The following is a 25,043-nucleotide window of genomic DNA, read 5'->3' as shown; positions in this document are numbered from 1 at the left end:
AAGTGAATGTTGCTTATATGTAACACTTTGGTTGTAGATGAGAACATGATATTTTTATTCATATCATCCCTCGCCTAGGTACACTGAAATTCCACAGCACGCCAAGCCTTGTTTGGCTGCACATTGTATTCACCTCAATCCACTTCAACACACGTGGACTAAGGTGGATACGGGTGCAGCCAAACAAGCCCTAATGTGGACGATGAGCGTGGAACATGCAACAATATGTCGTATTCAGGTTGCCGGATCCGACTACCATGGCCCGCAGGGACCAATGATGTAGCGCCTCCTGAAGCGCTACATGGAATTGATTGACCATGTCTTAATGTTCATCATCATAAGGAAATAATTATTACTGTAAAACTTGGTGAAGCATGTTAACCTCTGAAGAGGCCGCATCTACGTGTTATATAGCGCCCTGAGCTGACCAGGCGAACGTCTTGTACAGACTGCAAACCAACATCCTGAAGATTAGCCAGAGTTTACAACATACTTATGTTATCTATATACTAACAACTAATATCTATCTTGTACAACAAACACTAATGTTGGCCAATGATCAAGTGTCAGTTCTTAGTTTATTACATGATATAAGAGATAAACACGGACACACAAATCTTCATTTCGTAAAGAAAACAATGGCAATATGTAATACTAGTAGTAACAAAATTCAAAGCACTCCTGAACAAACTTCTCTCCCACTTCCATTATTCATACATGCATGCATTGGCTAATTTTAGTTGAAGTGCCGACCATCGCCTTTGCTTCATGCTTGCTAATCAGTTTGTGTTTGTCTTGCTCTTGCCCATGTAGCAACAAGGACATATACTTTGTCGTACAACTTGTCCGAGAGTCGAAAGCAAGCAATTCTCCAGTTTCTCTTGAACAACAAAACACCAAATGCAATCCATGTACCAACCACGAAGCCGCACCCGAGTCCAAGATAAAAGAATGGTATCCCATAACCTTCTTCAGTTCTTCCCAGGTCACCTTGCTTTGGTGCAAGACGCTCCCTCGAGCAATTGTTTTGAAGAGGATGTCCACAAAGACCGATGTTGCCAATGTACATAGATGGATACTCTGCATATAGGGTATCAAGCTGTACTCCTGATGGAATTCTTCCTGTAAGATCATTGTATGATAATTCCATGTAACTTAAGAACGTCAGATTTGACAGAGTGGCTGGTATTTCCCCTGAAAGCATGTTCCTGGAGAGGTCCAATGATTGCAGTGATCGCATTTCCCCGATCTTCTTTGGAATAACTCCAGTCAAGTGGTTCCTTGATAGATTCAAATTCACAAGTGCATCAAGAACAACTATTTCTTCTGGAATTTCACCGATTAAGTCATTTGAAGATAAATCAATGCTCGTCATACTTGTCTCCACAATTCTTTTAATGGTACCATAGTTCAATTCCTGCCCCTTCCAGACCGTAGACAAACTATTAAGATGAGAAAAAGCTATCTCAGGACTGTCATAACAACCCATCATGGATGTGTTTGTCATAAATTTAAGATTTGACAGGTAGATCGGTAGAGAGCCTGATATCTTATTGTTATTTAGATCCATGTACTGAAGGCAAGAAAGGTTTGTGATGTTCATTGGAATGCTACCAAAGAACTTGTTGTGACTTAATCGTATACCTCTTAATGATGTTAAGCTTCCAATCCACATTGGTAATCTTCCAGAGAATTTGTTCCAAGACAAATCTAGGAAGTACACATTTGTCAATTTTTGCAGAAAAGATGGGAACTTTCCTGACAAACTATTGTTACTTAAGGCTACAAATTCCATATATTCCGTTACCTCGAGGCACAACGGTGGTTCTCCCTCCAAAAAATTGTTGGATAAGTCCAACACATCCAGTCTCTGAAATTTACAAAAAGATTCAGGAATATGACCAGTGAGTCGGTTGGAGAACAAAGAAAGCTGTCTTAGATTGACGGATCCAACAGCAGAGTGACCAGTGAGTCCTGACAACAAGTTATTGGATAAGTCCAACCACGTTATGTTTGGTGGCAGCGTGGGTATCTGACCAGTTAATTTGTTTGAACTGAGGTAGAGTTGTAGAAGTGACATGGAGCCCATATCAGCCGGCAAAGTTCCGTTGAGTTGATTGTTGGAGATGTTCATGAATTCGATATTTGAAAAGGCATCGGAGAACCACTGTGGAAGCCTATCAGCTATACCTGCACTCGAGATATCAAGATAGGTGATGCTCATATTCCACTGAAGCCACACAGGAAACAGTGGGCCCATCTGGCAGGATGCAAAGTTTACATACTCTAATGTAGATGGTGGTTGCCAGTCCAAGCTGATCTCAATCTTGAGGGCATTATATGACAAGTCTATATATTGCAAGCTCCATGCACTAGCAAAGTGTTCCTCAGTTATCGTGCCATCCAGTTTATTTATACTTAGATCCAGATGGGTCAGATTACTAAGCTTACCAATCTCATATGGAACATGTCCTGTGATGTAGTTCCAACCTAGATCCAGAACAACCAAGCTCATGAATTGCCCCATCCATCTTGGTAACATCCCGGTTAAATGGTTCGAACCGAGGTCCAATTCTTGCAATTTGTTGGGTGAACATCGAGGTAGATTCCTAAACAGCTCAGCTACGTCGCCATATAAGAGAGTCCATTCAAGGTTCAGGACCTCCAAATTGCATAGGTTCTTAAGATCCATGGTCATGATGCGCATGTTCTTGTCATCATCATGATAATCAAAAAGATCTGAAAGATCAAGGACTTGCAGGGATGTCATGTCTCCAAGAGCATCAGGAAATTGACCGTACATACTAGTGTAGCTGAGGTAAAGGAATCTAAGGCTTGTTATGTTCCAGAACCAGCTGGTCACCATTGGATGGTGGAAGGAGTTCCAAGAGGCATCCAGCTCCTCGAGATTTGTAAGGTTCAGGTGTGGTAGCGACTGGTTTGCACTTGCAAGAGAGCAGTCTGAAAGATGGAGGGCCCTCAAAGAAGGAAGCATATTCATGACACGAGGCCAATCCGCTACTGTGCTGAGGTTCACTCTGTCCAAGTTAAGATATTGTATGGAAGGAATGTATGTTAACCATGAGAGATCCGTCGAGTTTGTGACCCCCAAACCACCTTCAGATTTGGAAAGATCTAGATACTGCAGCCTTGACAAGTTGCCAAACTGGGGAGGCAGGCCACCGTAGAACGGTATGTCAGAGAGGTCAAGATACTTGAGATTCTTTAGAGAGCCCAAGAACTCGGGAAGACGAGCCGTTGGCCCTGCTAGATCATTCCCGCTGAGGTCAAGGTGCTCTAGGTGATCCAGAGCAAGCAAGGAAGGACTTATCTGGCCGGCCAACTCTGGTCCGAAGGTGCTTCCAAGTCGAAGCTCGTGGACGTGGCCAGTTCGGTTGCTGCACCGGACGCCTCTCCACCGGCAGCAGTCTTGCTCGTCGTGGTGACCGTCTCGCCGCCACGAGCTGAGGACGCCGCCAGGGTCGCTGGTGACGCCGTGCTTGAATGCCAGCAGTGCGTCCCTCTCGTGTGGTATGCAGCTCGGGCTCGCTCTGTTACCACCGGCGGCTGGCTGGAGCTGCTGCTGCTGCGTGGCGAGGAACAAGCAGCAGCAGCAGAGCAACACGAGCATGGTGGCAACCATCGACAAACAAATGGCAGGATCAGTTCTGGAGTCAGAGTGGATCCGTTCTGGAGTCAGAGTGTTATTATTATAGTAGACGGATACTGCGGATGGGTCAATTGACCGTGGACTGAGGTCGTCGCTCGGTCACCTGCCGTGTAGAAGCGGTCAGGCATCTGCGTACTGGCCCACGTGAAGGCCCACGCGCACTCCTCCGACGCGAATTGGATTTGGTGGGGAAGGCATCTACAGTACAGTACTCCTCCGTCGGCCAGCGTCCCTCTCATCTGCTGCCATGCTCGATTATTGCCTCTGCCATGCTACGTGTAGAAGCGGTCACCTCATCGGCTGACCGACGACCTCAGTCCACGGTCACCTTCCGTGTAGAAGCGGTCAGGCATCTTCGTACTGGCCCACGCGCACTCCTCCGACGCGGATTGGATTGGTCATGGATCGGTCGTCTCACTCATCTGCTGCCTCCATGGGTTTATGTGGAATTATCCCATCCATTTAGCTTCCTCCGTTGAGTTATTCTGGGTTTATGTGGAATTGTCCATTCAGCTTCCTTCCATCGGTTATTCTGGGTTCATGGATATCTGCCTGTAAGATGGGCTTCATCTGCTGACCGACGACCTCAGTCCACGGTCACCTTCCGTGTAGAAGCGGTCAGGCGTGTGTCAGTGTGGTCATCATCGATTCCATTATTGCCTCTGCCTCTCATCCCCTCACAAAAGCTTACTCTACATTAGTAGAGTACTCCCCCTCGTGCCAAAAGAAAAGATGTTCTCACCTCTCGACAAGTTAACTTCTTTTTTAACTTTGATCCAATATATATAACAAAATATTAATATTTATAACACATAATTAGTATCATTAGATAAATCCTTAAATATATTTCATAATAAATTTATTGGGAGATATAAATGCTATTAATATTTCTATAAATCTAGTCAAACTTGAGTTTGATCGGTATGTATCCCATAACAGACGGAGCGAGTATACAGTACTAGTTGATTGATTGATTGATTTCTCGACGGGTAAGGAAAAGTGCCGCGCTGATGGCCTCCGCATTGCACCCCGTCTACGCGGACAGACAGGACGCTAATTGCTTGGCTTGGGTGCCTCCTCTCCATCTGTTTGTTTCTATGGTCGTCAGCAAGGGTTCCTGTAGTGTCTTTTTGTTTACTTGATTAAGGTGTATGTTTATGGTAACAACCACTACCAGAAAATGGGTGTTTGCCGAGTGCTAAAATGTTTGCCGAGTGCATTCTATCGGACACTCGGCAAAGAAGCTATTTGCCGAGTGCTGTCACAAAAACACTCTGCAAAATAATTACACTCGGTAAAAGAGGCAAAAACACTCGGCAAAGTTTGGCACTCGGCAAACGAGAAAAAAAAACACTCGACAAAAATAAGGCACTCGGCAAACTCCACATCCGTTAGTACGTGTGCCGTCCGTTAGTACGTTTGCCGAGTGTCCGTTAGTGGAAAACTCGGCAAACAAATACAATCGGCAAAAGAGACAAAAAAAAACACTCGGCAAAGAAATATGTTTGCCGAGTGCTAAACTTGTGGCACTCGGCAAAGAAATATGTTTGCCGAGTGTAAACATGTGGCACTCGATAAATAATTTCTTTTTTTCTCTTCTGACCTTGAAACATTTTCTACTCTCCACATACAACATGTGGTATTCCATGTTAAAATTTGGTATATTTCTGGATCTGTTTGCTATATTTAATTAATTTATTGCATTTCTTGTAATTTTTTGGTATAAGTCAAATGTGGACAGCAAGTGATTCAAATAATAAAATAAAATGAGTAGAAAAATGATATTCATGTTATTGAGTCTAGTGTGAGGCCTTACCCGGAAAATAAAAAGAAATTTTTAACATCTTGGTCAGAAAACATGACCACGAACGTGTGGCCGATTGATTTTCAAATTCTAAAAAAAGCAAATGAATTCTGAAAATCATGAGATTTGTCATGATGTGATGATATCATACATGGAGGCTGTGGTAAAAAATTGAGAAGGTTTCGCACAATTTTGTCATGTACGATGTTTACAAACCGAAGCATCTCAGAAGAAGGATCGTAGCGTTGAGAAGGATCCGGTAAGATTTGGAGTCAAAGTGACGGTCGAATTGGGGTTTGGCTTCAAAACTTATTGTATAGGCAATAGAGAATATAGATTATTTCATGTGAAATTTTGGTAATTTTTTGGACCCGTTTGATAATTTTAATTTATTAAGTGCAATTATAGAATTTTAATTGATATAAATTAAATTTGAGCTGTAACTGCATAAAATAATGGAATAATATTCGTAGAAAAAACAAATATATATTGTTGAGTCCATTTGACAAGGTATTTTCAAAGTACATCGGAAAAAAAGAAAAACACGTTACGGAAAAGAAGGAAAAGAAGGAAAATTAAAAAAAAATGGGGATTGCCGAGTGCCCCATTTGACATTCGGTAAAGCTAGGCTTTGCCGAGTGCCCCGATCCGACACTGAACTTTGCCGAGTGTCCCGATCCGACACTCGACAAACCTTCTTCATATCCAGCCCGGCGCTCCCTCACCCGCACACACGCACACACGCAAACTCACCCACGCACATGCACCTCCCGCGCTCGCGCCCGCGCCGTGCCACCACCGCCGGCTCCCGACGCCCCGCCACCGGCATGTCTCACACCCGCGTCGCCTGTCTCCCACCGCCGGCCTCCCGCACCCGCCCCCTTCCCCCGCCGGCACCGCCCCCCTGCCCCCGGCCCCCTGCCAATGCCGCCCCTGCCCCCGACCCCCTACGCCGCCCCCGCCGCTCTTCAACGCGTCTCTTCGCTAGTTCCTCGTCGAACCCATCGTCGGCGACGAGCACCAACACAGGTATAGCGGCCCTTTCTATCCCCAGAGTATGATCCGAGCGCCCATGACCTTGATGGAGAAGTGGTCATGAGGGCGGGAAGAGGCAAGAAGCATGGCCAGTTCTGGATTGACGACGGCACAATTGACACGGCCGGTACTCCCACTCTCTCCCAGCTTCGAGCATGGAGCACAAGTTCCAGCCCGATGATACGCCCACGGCTGGACTCTACACGATTCCATATGGATGCACTCTAGGTTATTTCTATTTTATTCATCATTCATTGATTTTTACATACTTTTGCATTGTATTGTAACATTGGAATGAAATATTGTAGGCTCAGCTGGAACAAGAAACGAGGCTCCGGGAAAAGCTAGAGGCGAGGATGGAGGTAGAGCGGCAGAGAATGGAGGCAGAGCGGCTGCAGATGTTTGAAATGATGAGGGGTGTTTACGCTGCAATCGGTCAACCTTCGCCACCGATGCCAGCCCCTCCTCCTCAACCTGCTCCAAATACTGTTTCTGGCACTGTGAGTCACTTCACAACTTTATAATCACCGTTTCTAATTTATGCAGAATCAATCTTTTCTCCTTTGTGATGTGCATATGTTTCTAGTTTCTAATTTCTACTTTATTTCTAGTTTGTAGTTAGCCTTGTAATCACTGTTTCATTCTCAATCACTATAACTTAGCTACTTTTAGTTTTCGCAGAATTAATCACTGTTTCTAGTCACTAGTTTATTTCTAATACTTGTATGTTTCGTTCTCAATCACTGTGAATGATTTATCTCTTCTCCTTTGTGCAGAATCAATCTACGGCATCAAATGAGCCTTATGACCAACCGTGGACATAGTGGTCATCGTGGTCACACTGACTACGTTTATTTGCATTTCTGATTAGCCTAGAGAGCGACTGTGAACAAACTTACTTGTGAATGTGAATTTTATTTGCATTTGTGATTGTGAATGAACCTACTTATGATTCTGAAGTTTATTTGCATTTATGTGTTGTCGATATATCTATATGAACTACATGTGATGCTTATTGTGAACTATCTGTGATAGATGTAATGTTTATTTGAGTGTGGTATGTTATATATGACCAAACCAAATAAACTAGATATATATTGTATCTTTGCCGAGTGTTACATTCGGCAAAAGGGCTATTTACCGAGTGCCTTGCTAAATACACTCAACAAAGAGGCCACGTGGCAAAAATCTGTGCGTTCTGGGCCTAAAATGACCATCTTTGTCGAGTGTCACTGTGACACTCGGCAAAGAGGCCAAAATCTAGGCCTAGAATGGACAGTCTTTGCCAAGTGTCCGGGATGTGACACTCAGCAAAGAAGCCATGTTTGCCAAGTGTTAGGTCCTGGACACTCGGCAAACAAAGGCATGTTTGCCGAGTGTCATGGCCGGGGCACTCGGTAAACAAGGGCATGTTTGCCGAGTGCCCGGGCCGTTAGACACTCGGCAAACGCGCCGTGACCGTCTCCACGCCGTCACATTGCTTTTTTTTGCCGAGCGTCGATTTTAGCACTCGGCAAAGTCTTTGCCGAGTGCCCGATAAAAAACACTCGGCAAAGAAACTTTTGTCAGCACTGTGTACGTCGTGTGCTGTTTGCCGAGTGTAACACTCGGCAAAGCCTTTGCTGAGTGTTTTTTGGGCTTCGCCGTGTGAAACCCTAGTTTGGTTTTGGCTAATTGATGAAACCTATTTGGACTAACCTAAGTGCTAAGTGTGTGTAGCAAAGAAAGGATTGGTCCAAGATCAAGTTGAGTGTTCGGCTATGACACTAGTGTGCTTGGCCAAAACTCTTATGTGGTCGGCTATGGCACTAGTGTGGTCGGCAAGGCACTTGAGTGGTCAATGTGTGGTTGGCTGTGCTTTGGAGTGATCGACCAAGGTAAAGGAGTGGTCGGCTATGATGTTCAAGTGCTCCAACTTGAATAGAAGAAAGAGAAAAACAAAATGGGCTCAAGGCAAAGGTATACTTGATAGGGCCATTTTGTTTTTGGCACTCAAGACACCATAGAGGGTGTGAGTGTATTTAGGATTGATAGCCGTACTATGAAGAGGGGCGAAATTCATTGTGAAATGCAGTTATCAAAGTGCCACTAGATGTTCTAACTCATTGCATATGCATTTAGATTCTAGTGAGTGCTAACACCCTTGAAAATGCTTTGAAAATATGCTAACACACATGCACAAAGGTGATACACATTGTGTTTAGCACTTGGGAGCAAGGGTGAAGTGTTGGAGATAAGAGAAGGGGTCAGTGCTGTGATCGGACGCTGGTCCCCATGGGACTGGACGCGTCCGGTGACAAACCCTAGGAGAAGGGTAGCAACGCAGTGGCGACCGGACGTTGGCCCTCAGGGGTGATGCTGCCTCGGTTCCTCGACAGGCAGAGCAATGCAGCAGTGATCGGACGCTGTGGTGTGTCTTGTCAAGCTGACCAGACTCGTTCGATCGGGAAAAATCGTTTCTATAACCTCTCTGAGTTGGACCAGATGCTGAGGCGTTATGAGTCCGGTCAGTTGACCGGACACGTCCGGTGCGAGTGTAGTGAGCATGCGCAAAGGAGGAGTTGCGCGCCAACGGTAACATTCAAATGGCTAGGATATGTGGCATCCAAAGAGTGACCGGACGCTGGTGACCAGACGCGTCCAGTGCACCCTGCAGCGCGTCCGGTTGACACGCAGTTAGCCCACTAAAGGGGCCAACCGGTATGTTTTCAATGGGGTGTCTATAAATTGTAGTTGGCTAGCTTTGAGGTATCTCTCTTGGCATTTTGACATTCTTAACATCCCTTTGAGCTAAGCATACTCCCTCCCACTCAATTCCTTGCTTGATAGTGCAAATCAAAGTGAGATTGAGTGATTCCAAGTGCATTGCTTGAGCGATTGCATCTAGGGGCACTTGGTGATTGGGTTTCGCTGTGGATTTCTCTTGTTACTCTTGGTGTTTGCCACACCTAGACAGTTTGGAGCAGTGAGGATCATTGAGCGAAGGGTGGTGTTTGTCTCTGGCTCCGATCGTGATGATTGTAAGGGGTTCTTGAGCCTTCCTCATGGGAGTTCACAAAAGACATCTCTAGTGGATTGCTTGTAGCTTGTGAATCCCCATCTTGTGTTGGTTGTGCGGCACCCGATTGTGGATTTGGCGTCTGATGCCAATTAGCTCGTGAACCTCCAAGTGGGTGAATTGCTACAACAAGGACGTAGCTTGTCGGCAAGTAAGTGAACCTCAGATAAAAATCTTGTGTCTTACTATTCTGAGGATTTCATTGTATTTATTGTTGATCACCTGCCACGGCGGTATAACCCTCTCTATCACTCTATTGTATTTACTTTGATATACATCTTGTGTAGTGATAGCTTTCCTTGCTAGTTGTAACTAGCTTTCTTGCTAGTTCTCTAGTAGTAGTTTTTAGTCTTAACTTTTGAGTGCCTAGAAAAGTATAGCTCACTAGACTTGTGGGTAGGTGGCTTGCATCTTTCTTGTAGTGCTAGCGCAAAACTTGCATTACGCCATCTGGTTATCTAATCACCTTGTCTTAAATGTTGTTGTAGAAATTTTTATTAGGCTATTCACCCCCCTCTAGCCATTTAGGACCTTTCAAGTGGTATCGGAGCTAGTACACCGTTGATTCAAGGCTTAACAACCTTCGATGTTAAAATGGCTCAAATCAAGAACACCAAAAGGCCACCCAAATTTGATGGAACCAATTATAGCTATTGGAAGGAAAAAATGACAACACATATCAAGTCAATCAATAGAAAGATATGGCAAGTGGTAGACACCAAGTTTGAGGTTGCTAATCCGAATGCTCCCACCGTCGCCGAAGAAGAAAAGTTGCAAAACTATGATATTGCTCTTAGTGTCATTCATGATGCTATCAACCAAAGGGCATTTGAGCAAATCAAGAACATGGAGATGGCTCATGATGCTTGGGTAAAGCTAGAAGAGTCATATGAGGGCACACAAGCCGTCATGGGCGCCAAAGCTTATATCCTCAAAGAGAAGTTTGCTAGCTTTAAGATGAAGGAAGATGAGAATGTACCGGAGATGTTTGATAGGCTCCAAGTGTTGGTAAACGATCTAAAGGAGCTTGGTGAGGAGGTGAAGGACAAGGACTTCTCTCATAAATTCTTGAGATGTCTCCCTCCAAGATTTGGCATGTTGGTCACATTATTTGTAAGAAGTGGTTTGAACACAATGACACCAAACCAAGTGCTTGGTGATGTGATGACCGATGATACATACTGTGATGACAAGGAAGAAAATGAGAAGAAGGATGAAAAGAAGAAGAGTGTGGCATTCAAGGCCACATCATCATCCAAGGGCAAGGCCAAGCAAGAAGAGTCAAGCAATGATGAGTGCCCAAGTACTTGTGATGAAGAAGATGATGAAGCAATGGCTCTATTTGTAAAGAGATTTGGCAAATTCATGATGAAGAAAGGCTATTGTGCTAGAAGAAAGAAGTGATCCTCCAAGAATAAGGATGAACCAAGAAGATGCTTCAAGTGCAGTAGCAAGGATCATATCATTGCGGATTGCACACATAATAGTGACAATGATGGTGACAAGAACATCAAGAAGAAGGGCAAGAAAGAGAGCAAAATGATCTTCAAGAAGAAGAAGAAGGGAGGATCATATGTAGTCACTTGGGATAGTGATGCATCCACAAGTGATGATGAGAAGACATCAAGCAAGAAGTCTCTTGCAAGTGTTGCTATCAACAAGCCTTCACTATTTGACTCTCCATCATGCTTCATGGCCAAGGGCTCAAAGGTACAATATTATGATGAGAGTGACAATGAAAGTGATAGTGATAACGATGATAAACCAACTAAAGATGAACTAATTGACATGCTTAAAGATGCTCGTGATCATTTTGACATAAAGAGAAAGGAATGCAAAGAATTGCGCAAGAGCAACAAAGCTCTTGAGCAATCCTTTGAGGAGCTAAAAGCATCTCATGAGAGGCTAATGAAAGCCCATGAAAAGCTTAAAGAGGCTCACACCAAGCTTGAGAAAGCTCACTCTTCTCTTGTTGCCCAAAATGAGAAGGTACAAATTCAAACAAGTAACAAAGGCTTAACTTGTAATATTATCGATGAATCCTTTTATAAGCCTAGTGTTATTGCTCCCACTAACCCTTCTTGTAGCACATCCACTTCTACCTCATCTAGTAGTGATGGTTTCACAAGTGATTCCTCACTAATGGTTGAGAATGAAACCCTTAAGAAGGAGGTAAATGTGCTCACTCACGCCTTAGGTAAAGCCTATGGCGGTGAGGCCCGCTTGCTAAAGTGCTTGGGTAGCCAAAGATTTTCTCTCAACAAAGAGGGATTGGGCTATACCCCCAAGAATGGCAAGGCAACCTTTACAACTCAGAAGACTAGTTTTGTGAAGGGCAATGGTCCGTTTTGCACTAGATGCAAGCAAGTTGGGCATGTAGAGCAAGCATGCAAGAACAAGAAGAACAATACTAATGTATCCTCTATTTGTTTTGATTCTTGCTACATGCTTACCAAGGGTACTAACGGTGTAAAGGCAAAGTTTATTGGTTCTCCCATTGTTGGCCCAAAGAAGAAGGCAATTTGGGTGCCCAAAAGCTTAGTGACTAACCTTGGAGGATCCAAGCAAGTTTGGGTACCTAAAAAGAATTGATCTTTTCTTGTAGGTAAATTACAAAGCCGGAGGAAGGCATTGGGTGCTTGATAGTGTGTGCACTCAACACATAACCGGTGATTCAAGAATGTTTAATTCAATGAAGTCAAATGATAACAATAAGTTTGATTCTATCACATTTGGTGACAATGGGAAAGGCAAGGTCAAAGGGCTTGGTAAGATTGCAATATCCAATGACATGAGTATATCCAATGTGCTGCTAGTTGAAAGCTTGAACTTCAATCTATTGTTGGTAGCTCAATTATGTGATCTTGGTTTCAAATGCATATTTGGAGTTGATAATGTAGAAATCATAAGTGTAGATGGTTCTAATTTGATATTCAAAGGATTTAGATATCAGAACCTCTAATTGGTTGATTTCAATGCTAGTGAAACTCAATTGTCAACTTGCTTGCTCACTAAATCTAGCATTGGTTGGTTATGACATAGAAGGCTTGGTCATGTTGGAATGAAACAATTGAATAAATTGGTTAAGCATGATCTAGTTAAAGGCTTGAAAGATATAGTATTTGAGAAGGACAAACTATGTAGTGCTTGTCAAGCCGGCAAACAAGTTGGAAATACACATCCTAGCAAAAGCATGATGAGTACAAGTAGAGCTTTTGAGCTATTGCACATGGACTTGTTTGGACCAACCACATATACTAGCAATGGTGGAAACAAGTATGGATTTGTAATAGTTGATGATTTTACAAGATATACATGGGTATTCTTTCTTGGTGATAAAAGTGAAACATTTGATATATTCAAAACTTTTATCAAGAGATGCCTTAATGAATTTGATACAACTATCAAGAAAGTTAGAAGTGACAATGGTAGTGAATTCAAGAATACTAGAGTTGATGAGCTTTGTGATCAATTTGGAATTAAACATCAATTCTCTCTCAAGTACACTCCACAATCAAATGGTCTTGTTGAGAGAAAGAATAGAACACTTATTGATATGGCAAGATCAATGCTTAGTGAATACAATGTGCGTGATTCTTTTTGGGCCAAAGCTATCAACATGGCTTGCTATTGTAGCAACTGTCTCTATTGTCATAGAATGCTTGAGAAGACACCATATGAACTATTGAATGGAAGAAAGCCCAACATTGCATATTTTAGAGTGTTTGGTTGCAAATGTTATATCTTGAAGAAAGGCACAAGATTGAGCAAATTTGAGAAGAAATGTGATGAAGGGTTCTTACTTGGTTATTCAACTACAAGCAAAGTATATATATTATGGAATAATTCAAGCAAGATAGTTGAAGAAGTTCATGATGTTGAGTTTGATGAAATAAATGAATCTCAAGATGAAGATGAGAATCATGATGATGTGAGAGGTCCACCATTGGCAAATGCAATGAATAATATGGACATTGGTGACATAAGACCTAGAGAAGTGATAGATGAACAAGATGATGAATGTCAAGTATTCACACCATTACATGTGAAAATTAATGCAAATCAAGCTAGTTCATCATCCCCAATACAAGATCAACAAGTGGCTGGTACATCATCTCAACCAAATGACCAACCAAGCTCAAGCAATCAAGTGCAAGTGCTACAACCAACTAGTATTACAAGAGATCATCCTATAGATCAAATAGTTGGTGACATTAGAAGTGGTGTACAAACAAGATCAAGATTGGCTTTATTTTGTGAACACTACTCATTTGTATCATCTATTGAGCCTACCAAGATAGAAGAAGCATTACAAGATGTTGATTGGATGAATGCAATGCATGAAGAGCTAAACAACTTCACAAAAAATCAAGTTTGGGAATTAGTTGAAAGACCAAAGAACTACAATGTCATTGACACTAGATGGGTCTTTCGCGACAAACAAGATCAAGATGGAATAGTTGTGAGAAACAAAGCAAGATTAGTTGCACAAGGATATACACAAGTGGAATGTCTTGACTTTGGAGAAACATATGCGCCGGTTGCAAGATTGGAGGAAATTAGAATCTTATTAGCCTATGCTTGTGCTCACAACATAAAGCTCTATCAAATGGACATGAAGAGTGCTTTTCTCAATGGCTATATCAATGAGCTAGTATTTGTTGAGCAACCTCCCGGATTTGAAGATGACAAGAAACCCAACCATGTGTACAAGCTCAAGAAGGCATTGTATGGTTTGAAACAAGCACCTAGGGCATGCTATGAGAGGTTGAGGGATTTCCTACTCTCAAAGGGATTCAAAATGGGCAAGGTTGATACTACTCTCTTCACCAAGAAGATAGACAAAGACTTGTTTGTGTTGCAAATATATGTGGATGATATCATATTTGGATCAACCAATCAAGATTTTTGTGAAGAATTTGGAAATATGATGGCCAATGAGTTTGAAATGTCTATGATTGGAGAACTTAGTTACTTCCTTGGACTTCAAATCAAGCAAATGAAGAATGGTATATTTGTGAGTCAAGGCAAGTATATCAAGGACATGGTCAAGAAGTTTGGATTGGAGGAAGCCAAGGCAATTCATACACCTATGGGAACAAATGGTTATTTGGACTAGGATTCAAGTGGTAACATGGTGGATCAAAAATTGTATCGGTCAATGATTGGAAGCCTACTCTATGTAATCGCATCAAGACCAGATGTCATGTTTAGTGTATGCATGTGTGCAAGATTCCAAGCCTCACCAAGAGAAAGTCATTTAAAAGCAACAAAAAGAATATTGAGGTATTTGAGGCATACACAAGAAGTTGAATTGTGGTATCCCAAAGGGTCTAACTATGAGTTAATTGGATATTCGGACTCTGACTATGCGGGATGCAAAGTGGATAGAAAGAGCAAATCGGGCACATGTCAACTGCTTGGAAGATCACTTGTTTCATGGTCATCAAGGAAGCAAAATAGTGTTGCACTTTCAACCACCGAAGCCGAATACATATCCGCGGGTAGTTGTTGTGCACAACTACTTTGGATGAAGGCTACTTTGAATGATTTTGGAATCAAGTTCAAGAAAGTACCATTACTATGTGATAATGAGAGTGCTATCAAGCTAACCAACAATCCAGTTCAACATGCAAGAACAAAGCATATTGATGTCCGCCACCATTTCATAAGAGATCATCAATTAAAAGGGGACATTCCAATTGAGTGTGGGCACCGATGATCAACTTGCCAATATATTCACCAAACCATTGGATGAGAAGAGGTTTTGCAAGATAAGGAATGAATCGAACATACTTGACTTCTCCAATATGTGTTGATAACACCCCCTCTAGCCATCCCCCACATATATATGACATGCCTCTCCTCCAAGCAAAGCAAAGGTAAAAGTTGTTTGGCATGCATACATTCCTTGCTAAGGACTTGCTTAGTGCATCTAGACATACTTTGCACTTATTAGGCTTATTCACTAAAAACAAATGTTTTTAATGATTATATGGTGCCACTATTGCTTCTATGTTTACTATGATCTAGTGGAAGCATATAACTTGTTTATGAGCTTGTGAACCTAGTGTTTGATCTAGCTAATGTGTATCAAGTATTTAACTCAACAATAGCAAGATAACCATTGAAAGATGTGTGAAGAAGCTTGTTATTGGTTTAAACCGAGTTAAATATCTTATACATGTTGTCTAGTTTAAACCAATTAAACTATTGACTCAACCCCAAGAGGCTTATTCACACCCCTCTAGCTATTAATTGGCTAAAATCTTCCTACTAAAATTGGGTACCTTTTGTGATAATGGATGACAAAGGGGGAGAAGTTAGTCACAAAGATAGAATGAGATAAAAGATACAAAGGGGGAGAAGTGGTACAAAGATATTAAATGCATTATGGTAAAAGAGATTCCATTATAAAGCTTGCATAACATAGGGGGAGAAGTTATTTACAAGAAAGATATGACAAAAGGGAAGGATCTATTAAAATTTAAGCACACAAGTAGGGGGGAGCAAGCTCATGAACTTGATTATTGCCTTTACATGAGCATATTCATATGATTGATTGCATTACACAAGTTTCTAAATTCAATGAACATGCTTGTGTGGTGTATGATAGAAATAGAACTTGTATGGTGATTGAAATACTAGCATGCATAAGTGATAGCTAGATATGCTACAAAGTGATAGTTTCACTAAATGACACTAGAGCCTATCATATAATGTTGATCTCATGAGGCATCTAGTTGTTTATTGTTTTTCAAGTGGCTTTCAAGTGATATCTAGCTATCCATGGTGCTAAGGATGGTTGAAATTGTGCACTCTGATGGTATCACGCTTCAAAGGTCCATTCTTTACTCCTTAGCATTCATTTGGTAGTTGTTCACTCTCCCACAATTCTTATCAATACATATGTGCAATGCTTTGTACCAAACTCATCTAGCACATATGTAGGGGGAACTAATAACTACCAAACTAAATTTGTGTAACTTGTCCAAATGCAATTCATGAACAAAATGCTTGGACAAGCAACTCAAGTTCAAATTGATTATATTTCATATCTTTGTGAAGGTTGTCATCAATTACTAAAAAGGGGGAGATTGAAAGCCCTAGTTTGGTTTTGGCTAATTGATGAAACCTATTTGGACTAACCTAAGTGCTAAGTGTGTGTAACAAAGAAAGGATTGGTCCAAGATCAAGTTGAGTGTTTGGCTATGACACTAATGTGCTCAGCCAAAACTCTTATGTGGTCGGCTATGGCACTAGTGTGGTCGGCAAGACACTTGAGTGGTCGGCATGTGGTCGGCTGTGCTTTGGAGTGATTGGCCAAGTAAAGGAGTGGTCGGCAATATATGATGTTCAAGTGATCCAACTTGAAAATAAGAAATAGAAAAACAAAATGGGCTCAAGGCAAAGGTATACTTGATAGGGCCATTTTGTTTTTGGCACTCAAGACACCATAGAGGGTGTGAGTGTATTTAGAATTGATAGCCGTACTATGAAGAGGGGCGAAATTCATTGTGAAATGCGGTTATCAAAGTGCCACTAGATGTTCTAACTCATTGCATATTCATTTAGATTCTAGTGAGTGCTAACACCCTTGAAAATGCTTTGAAAATATGCTAGCACACATGCCGAAAGGTGATACACATTGTGTTTAGCACTTGGGAGCAAGGGTGAAGTGTTGGAGATAAGAGAAGGGGTCACTGCTGTGACCGGACGCTGGTCCCCGTGGGACCGAACGCGTCCGGTGACAAACCCTAGGAGAAGGGCAGTAGCGCAGCGGCGACCGGACACTGGCCCAAGGGCGCGACCGGATGCGACGCTGCCTCAGTTCCTCGACAGGCAGAGCAGTGCAGCGGCAACCGGACATTGTGGCGTGTCCGGTCAAGCTGACCGAACTCGTCTGGTCGGGAAAAATCGTTTCTATAACCTCTCTGAGTTGGACTGGACGCTGAGGCATTGCGAGTCCGGTCAGTTAACCGGACGCGTTCGGTGCGAGTGCAGTGAGCATGCGCAAAGGAGCTATTGTGCGCCAACGGTAACATTCAAACGGCTAGGACACGTGGCATCCAAAGAGTGATTGGACGCTGGTGACTGGACGCATCCGGTGCAACCTGTAGCGCGTCCGGTCGACACGTAGTCAGCCCACTAAAGGGGCAATGGGTATATTTTCAATGGGGTGTCTATAAATAGTAGTTGGCCGGCTTTGAGGTATCTCTCTTGGCATTTTGACATTCTTAACATCCCTTTGAGCTAAGCATACTCCCTCCCACTCATCTCCTTGCTTGATAGTGCAAATCAAAGTAAGATTGAGTGATTCCAATTGCATTGTTTGAGTGATTGCATCTAGAGGCACTTGGTGATTGGTTTTCGCTGTGGATTTCTCTTGTTACTCTTGGTGTTTGCCACACCTAGATGGTTTGGAGCAGCGAGGATCGTTGAGCAGAGGGTGGTGTTTGTCTCCAGCTCCGATTATGGTGATTGTAAGGGGTTCTTGAGCCTTCCCCGTGGGAGTTCACAAAAGGCATCTGTAGTGGATTGCTCGTAGCTTGTGAATCCCGATCTTGTGTTGGTTGTGCGGCACCCGATTGTGGTTTGGCGTGTGATGCCAATTAGTTCGTGAACCTCTAAGTGGGTGAATCGCTACGACGAGGACGTAGTTTGCCGGCAAGCAAGTGAACCTCAGATAAAAATCTTGTGTCATTACTATTCCGAGGATTTCATTGTATTTATTGTTGATCACCTGCCACGGCGGTATAACCCTCTCTCACTCTATTGTATTTACTTTGATATACATCTTGTGTAGTGATAGCTTTCCTTGCTAGTTGTAATTAGCTTTCTTGCTAGTTCTCTAGTAGTAGTTTTTAGTCTTAACTTTTGAGTGCCTAGAAAAGTATAGCTCACTAGACTTGTGGATAGGTGGCTTGGTGGCTTGCATCTTTCTTGTAGTGCTAGCACAAAACTTGCATTACGCCATTTAGTTATCTAACCATCTTGTCTTAAGTGTTGTTGTAGAAATTTTTATTATGCTATTCACCCTCCTCTAGTCATTTAGGACCTTTCACCGTGTGCCGTGGACACACGGCAAAGCTACTGTTTCCGGTAATGAACCATCATGCTGCTGACTATAACTTTAATTTTTACGTCAGTCATAAGTAATCTCAAATGTGTCTGGAGTACTACTGCATCTCAAACCCATTATGCACCCTATTTTACAGGCACCTCTCCAGTGCGTCGTCAAGATTACAAGGAACAATGCATGTTCGTCACTAGGCAAGTAGGCAGTGGAACTCCTGCTGTAGCAGTGTACGCCACCAGGGAAACTGTGCTCATATATTGGGCTCTTCAATTTCTGAGAAATTTGCTCCCCTTGCCTGTTCAATGTTTGTAAGTGAATGTTACTTATAGTGTACTTTGAGTATGCAACTGTTTTTTTTTTTAAAAAAAAGAAACCGGCAGGACACAGGAGAGGAGATCAGCTGCTCAATCATACAATCTCCGAACTAAAACAATGTTTTGCCAGCAAAGAGACTTCTGAATGCCACTGCAATCCATCTATTTTTTTTTTTTAGAACAACCAGTGCAATCCATCTACCTAAGCAACACCACACAGGAATTGATTTTGAACTGCTGGATCAAAGTCAGAGTGGGCCCACACCAGAGCCGTCCATCTGGAAGAGATGTCGGCCAAATGTAAAATCAGAGCAATCAACCATGAAATTTAATGTGGATGTGGATATTATGTGTGTCTGTAAGTTGTGTGCTAATTCTACACTGAACATAAGTGCAGTCACCTCTTTCTCACTTCAGCAATTAACGGTTGACGACGAGCATGGAAACAATGGTCATGGAGGAGACGTGAGCCTTCCTCGATGTGGATAACGAACATGGAAACATGGCACCACAACACGAGTAAGCAATTAGGCAGAATCCGACACCAAAACAGGGACTCTGTGATCAACATAAGCACAAGCCCCAATTATTATTAGTATTTAATTTGGCCATGTCATCATAAGGTAGTGATATTACAACTCTTACAGCAAAGGGTGTGGATATCACATTTCATTCCAAAAAGAAAACCAGCAACATTATGTAACAACTTCCACATACACTTTGATTCATGCATGCGTTGGCTAAATTTAGTTGAAGCTCTTGAGAGTAGTATGCCAGAGAGGTTGAGATACTTGAGAGAGCCCAATAACTTAGGAGTATGACCAGTTGGCCCCTATAGTTCGTTCTCGCTGAGGTCAAGATGCTCTAGATGATCCAGAGCAAGCAAAGGACTTACCTGGCCGACCAAATCCTCTCCACCGGCAGCAGTCCTGCTCGCCGTGATCACCGTCTCGCTGCCACGAGTTGAGGCGGCCTGCAGGGTCCCAAGTCACACCTTGCTTGAATGCCAGCAGAGTGTCCGTCTCGTGCGGTATGCAGCTCGGACTCTTTCTGTTGCCACTGGCGGCTGGCTGGGGCTGCTGCTGTGCATGCGTGGTGAGGAACAAGAAGCAGCTGAACAACACGAGCATGGCAGCTCGGCGATCCAGCATGGTGGCAACGATGGATAATAATGTCCCTATGTTCAGCTTCCTGTGAGTGGTTCTATTGGAAGCCATGGTATGGTAGGTAGAATGGCAGGATCAGTTCCAGTGTGTTAGAGGACTGTTATAGGATGGATCGGTCAATATATGGGTCCGAGGTCGTCAGTCACATAGCGTGTTCATTCAAGCGGTCATCTCATCCATTATTCCCAGTCACCTAACAATCTAATTACTGGTTCGTGCTGGGCAACTTGCAGAAGCCAGAAACCATATACTTGGCCATCTTCTGCTTGCGCAGATCCTCTTGCGCGATCGCCTGAAGAACAAGGGACCTGCCGCCGCCGTTGGAGTCCACTAACATGAGCACTTGACTCCACTACCCTGAAGACTATAGGTATAGGACTCGACTCGAGCACAAGACACGATTACACGACGTTGGCTGACATGATAACAGACTAAACTGAAATACCTGAAACTAAATACTCAAACTGACCAAACTAACACCACAGCTAAGATTACATCCTTCACTGTCCAGTGGCAGACTAGCAGAGCTCTGCGCCCGGCGGCTGCGTCATGCATTTGTACGCCCCCCCCCCCCCCCCCCCCCCCCCCCCGCTGTGGAGCTCGTGCCCGGCGGCAGCGTCCCCGCACGGCCGGCGGTGCTCGCTCCTAGAAAAGCCCGTGCGTCGCACAGCTCGCGCCGGTGGCTAGCGCTCGCACTCGTAGGAGCCCGCGTGCTGCAGAGCTCTTGCGCCCCGCGGCCGGAGCCCGGAGGCCCACGCACATCGAAGCTCGCCCTGCCATAGCAGCAGCAGCCCGCAGGCACCCTCAAGCGCCACCGCCCCACCCCGTCCATGATCCATAACGAGCTCAGAGTCTCGCACCGTCGATTCCCTCTTCGAGCTTCGCGGCCTCGTCTTCTCCAATAGGACCATCCACGACACCGACGGGCGCCACCTACATATCGTTGACTACGGCCTTGGCTACGGGTTCCAGTGGCCGGCGGGCCTGCTGCGCGTCCTCGCCGCAAGGGAAGGCAGCCCGCCGGAGCTCCGGCATGGACCTGCCGCAGACTACTGCCGGAGTGGACGAAAAATGCTAAGCGTTGTAGGCTATTGCTTTGAATGCGTGCTGAGTCGTTGGATACGGAATGGAGGGTGGAGATCGCAGGAAACTTTGCTCTGTAAAGTCGCCCAATCTGGCTCCCTAATTTACGCCCTGTTCGCTTGAACTTATCAGCCCGACTTATCAGCCATGGTACAATATTTTTCTCTCACAACAAAACAGCATCGACCGACTTATCAGCCATAGAAACCATCATCCGAACAGCCCGTTAGATGGTTCGGTGTGCAGTTTGTAAACAGTCTGCGTGTTGTATCAACTACTTTGGGTGTGTAATAATTAGTACTCTTTGTTCTTGTAGTCTTAGCAGGGCCGCTCCTGAGATTTTTTGGACCTATAACGAAACTAAAATTTTGGGCCTTTTTATATAAACATGGTAATACTAGTACCATTCATGGCCAGTATATATACACAAATATACAAAATGTTACTAATAAGCAGTTAACTGAATGCAAAAGCAATATTCATGTGAAATAATTTGTATACATATTGAATTACCTCAAAATTTTCTTCTAACATTCCTCGATGCGAAGACCTCGATGATGGTGTCAATATCAATCTCCAACAATCGCTTCTCAGTGATTAATGTTTCCAATCCATTTAACCTTTGGATCTTCTCGATTAGCGTTAGCTGGTTCCTCCATATCTCAAATCATCTGTTAAGAAATTTATGAAGAGCCCCTCTATGTTATTGTATCAAAACATCTATTCGTGTTTTCTTCTTCCTTTTGTCATTGTCAGAAGCATACTTTCTTGATGACATGGTACCGTTAAAATTTATAGAAACAATTAGTCAAAGATTAAACAATTTGCAAATATGAAATTCCAAATGATGTCCGTCCGGGTCTGTGAAATCTGAATCAATGATTAACCTTTACCTTAGCAGTCGGCAGTACATGGTTAGGGAATACTCCCTCTCTCCCTTATTATCTGTCGTTTTCGGTTTTCGTGCCACAAGTTTGACTAGATTTGTAGAAAATGCGTGCAACATTTGTATCTCCAAATAAATTTATTAAAAAACTAGATTAAAAGATCTATCTAATGATATCAATTATGTATCATAAAAAATAATATTTTTTATATAAATTTAATCAGAGTCATTTCTCAGAAAGCGAGAACGACAGATATTTAGGGACGGAGGGAGTAGGGAATTATGTATTGTACAGGAGATACGACAGAGAATCAGAGATTCGTACCTATGCGGATCATGTATTCACGTTCAGTCTCACTCGTTCACGTGTGGCCGTGCCTGCCTGGCTTCCCGCCGCCCGCTGGCGACTCGCAGAGCGGCAGAGTCGCAGTCGTATGCAATGGAAAGAGAATGAACAGTCACCGACTCCGCGACTCGCAGTCGAAGGCCCAAAGCGTCTCGCGTCGTCATGAGGACCGAGGAGTCGCTGCTGCAGCGTGCCTGCGTCTACGACTCTGCGTACGTATGTTTGTTACTAGGCTCACATACGCCGAATACTACTAGTGTTTGCGTACCTGGGGTGGGGCCCATGCGGCTCCCTAGGCCTGGGACGGTTGTCCCTCTCGCCCCGCCCTAGGGCCGGGCCTGGAAGTAGGGATCCATCTGCTGGAGAGATGCACTTAATAAACTCTTATACACGTTCAAGGGATTGTCAACTGTCAATTTAAATGTCAGTTTAAACAATGGGGCTTCCACTCTCTTTTGGCAGGACATATGGAATGGGCAGATACATTTGAATGCTTTCCCTGAGCTGTACTCCTTTGGCCAGAATAAATTCATCTCATTTCAACGAGTCAAAGATCGACTCACAGGATTTATTTGATCTCTTTCACCTTCCCATGTCTACCCAGTCCTTTATTCAGCTACAATAGCTGACGGAGGAGCTAGGTTCAGTGCCGCTTACATAACCTTTTGATGTTTGGCAAAATGTTTGGGGTTCAGCTATTTTTGCTCCTTCAAAAACTTACAAACACCTTAGTAGAAGACAAGTTCATCAGGCATTTTCATGGGTCTGGAATTCTTGTTCTCAGCACAAACATAGGGTCTTCTTCTGGGTATTGCTCAAAGACCGGTTGAGCAAGGTTTTAAATCTCTGGCTATAGCTGCCGCTATAGCTGGAGATAGCTGCTAGGAAGACAAACCGCTAGGATAATTCACTTCTGCCGCTATGAGTTAGCTGCCACTAATAGCTGTATTTAGCCCGCTATAGCCGCTAATAAGCCTCCTTTTGCGGCCGCTAAGTGCTTTGCTGGGCAAAAGTCAAGCGGACTCATCCAATTGTCAGCGGATGACCCGTAGTTCTGAGCGCTTTGGGCTTGGCACCCACCGTGCTGATTGATCTGATAATGTTTCGTCATTGCATTTGTGCTTGAACTGATGATGAGCATTGTATATGTTATGCCAAAAGTCTTGTGATGGTCCTGGAGCTCTGTTCTTGTGAACTGATGAGCGATGACTGATGAATATGTGAAAGGATCAATGATTTTTGTCTCTCTTTTTCAAAACCGCTAAACAAATTAGCTGGAGCTATAGCCCGCTATAGCTGCTCGTAGCTTTTGCAGACTTCAATCACTAAGAGGCTTAGCCGGAGATTTAAAACCTTGCGGTTGAGTACAAGAGAACTTCTCAAATGCAAAATTATGGATCTTCCATCATATAATTATGTCATTTTTGCCCTGTTGATGAGACACTCCTACATCTTTTGAAACGACATCTTTTTCAATCAGTAAAATTTATAATGATGTGGAGGAAAGAGAGAGATGAGAAAGAGGTTGTTGCTTCGTGAAGCAACCACCTTATAAGCTAAAGTTTAGGACTATAAGACAGCTATTGCACCATTGTACCAGTTGTTGTTGCCATGCAACTCATAATAATCCTTTTAGTCTATGCATAAATTTAGGAATTGTGAGTTGCTATGAAACAACTGAAAAGACAATCATTATACATGCTATTAACTCTGTCTTAAGATTACTGGCGCTGCATAAAACCATCTATTAGACAACACCAATATACTTGTCCTAAGCTATTCAGGAAAGTGCTAACTGATTTGGTTGCCCCTGGTAGTGGCGTGGCGCGGACGGGCCGGCGCCTTGCATGCATATAAGCTACCATGCAAGCTAACAGACGGGCCGGCCCCTTGCATTGCGAATGGAAGTGTGTGTGTGTATATATATATATAAAACTACTACCCTGTAGTTGGCTACAAAATAACTTATTCTGTAGCCACTTTGAGTTACGATAATTACTATGTCAATTTACGAGATTATAGTAACTCATTACTAAGTGGTTTACTATAACGTTACGGTAAATATCCCCATGTGTTATAGTAACCTAATTATCGTAAATATGTATTGACATTATCATAAATTAGTATATAAATTTATCGTAAATAGAGGTGGCTACAAAATAACTTATTTTGTAGCTGGCTACTGAATATACCCTCCCTATATATAAATATATATATATATATAGTACTCTCTTTTTTCTAAATTATAAGACATTTTGTTTTTTCTGAATACATATTTTTTGGTATGCACTTAGATATATACTACGTCTAAATACATAGTAAAAATAATGTATCTAGAAAAGCTAAAACATTTTATAATTTAGAACGGAGAGATTATTTATATAGTTTCTTTTCTTACTACTACCATGTACTACGAGGTACGTTACCACATGCAACAAGTAAGGAATAACCTTTGGGACCTGCTCGCTTTTGTGACCATGAAGAAAATTCCAAAGCAATGCAGAGACCAGCTGGAAATACCTAAACCAACAGTCAAGGGAAGGATCAGATCGATGCTGCCCAATTGATGATCGGTTCCACTGACTGGCGATTCTACCACCAT

The 25,043-nt window shown here is 43.1% G+C and overlaps 2 protein-coding genes across 2 annotated transcripts; one reads left to right on the top strand and one right to left on the bottom strand.

Annotated features, from left to right (window-relative positions):
- Positions 1 to 449: 449 nt before the first annotated feature.
- On the bottom strand, positions 450 to 3,662 carry LOC136481380 (receptor-like protein EIX2). Its single transcript, XM_066478734.1, has one exon. The coding sequence runs from the start codon at positions 3,641 to 3,643 to the stop codon at positions 776 to 778; it is 2,868 nt and encodes a 955-aa protein (XP_066334831.1). The 5' UTR covers positions 3,644 to 3,662; the 3' UTR covers positions 450 to 775.
- A 6,571-nt stretch (positions 3,663 to 10,233) lies between these two features.
- Positions 10,234 to 12,529, top strand: LOC136479267 (uncharacterized). The gene is made up of 3 exons (XM_066477192.1): positions 10,234 to 10,967; positions 11,055 to 11,556; positions 12,266 to 12,529. Exons 1-3 carry the CDS (start codon positions 10,234 to 10,236, stop codon positions 12,527 to 12,529), a joined length of 1,500 nt encoding a protein of 499 aa, XP_066333289.1.
- The last annotated feature ends 12,514 nt before the right edge of the window (positions 12,530 to 25,043 follow it).

This window comes from Miscanthus floridulus, chromosome 9 (genome assembly GCF_019320115.1).
Source record: "Miscanthus floridulus cultivar M001 chromosome 9, ASM1932011v1, whole genome shotgun sequence".
NCBI lineage: Eukaryota > Viridiplantae > Streptophyta > Magnoliopsida > Poales > Poaceae > Miscanthus > Miscanthus floridulus.
This window is presented reverse-complemented; position numbering and strand designations above follow the sequence as displayed.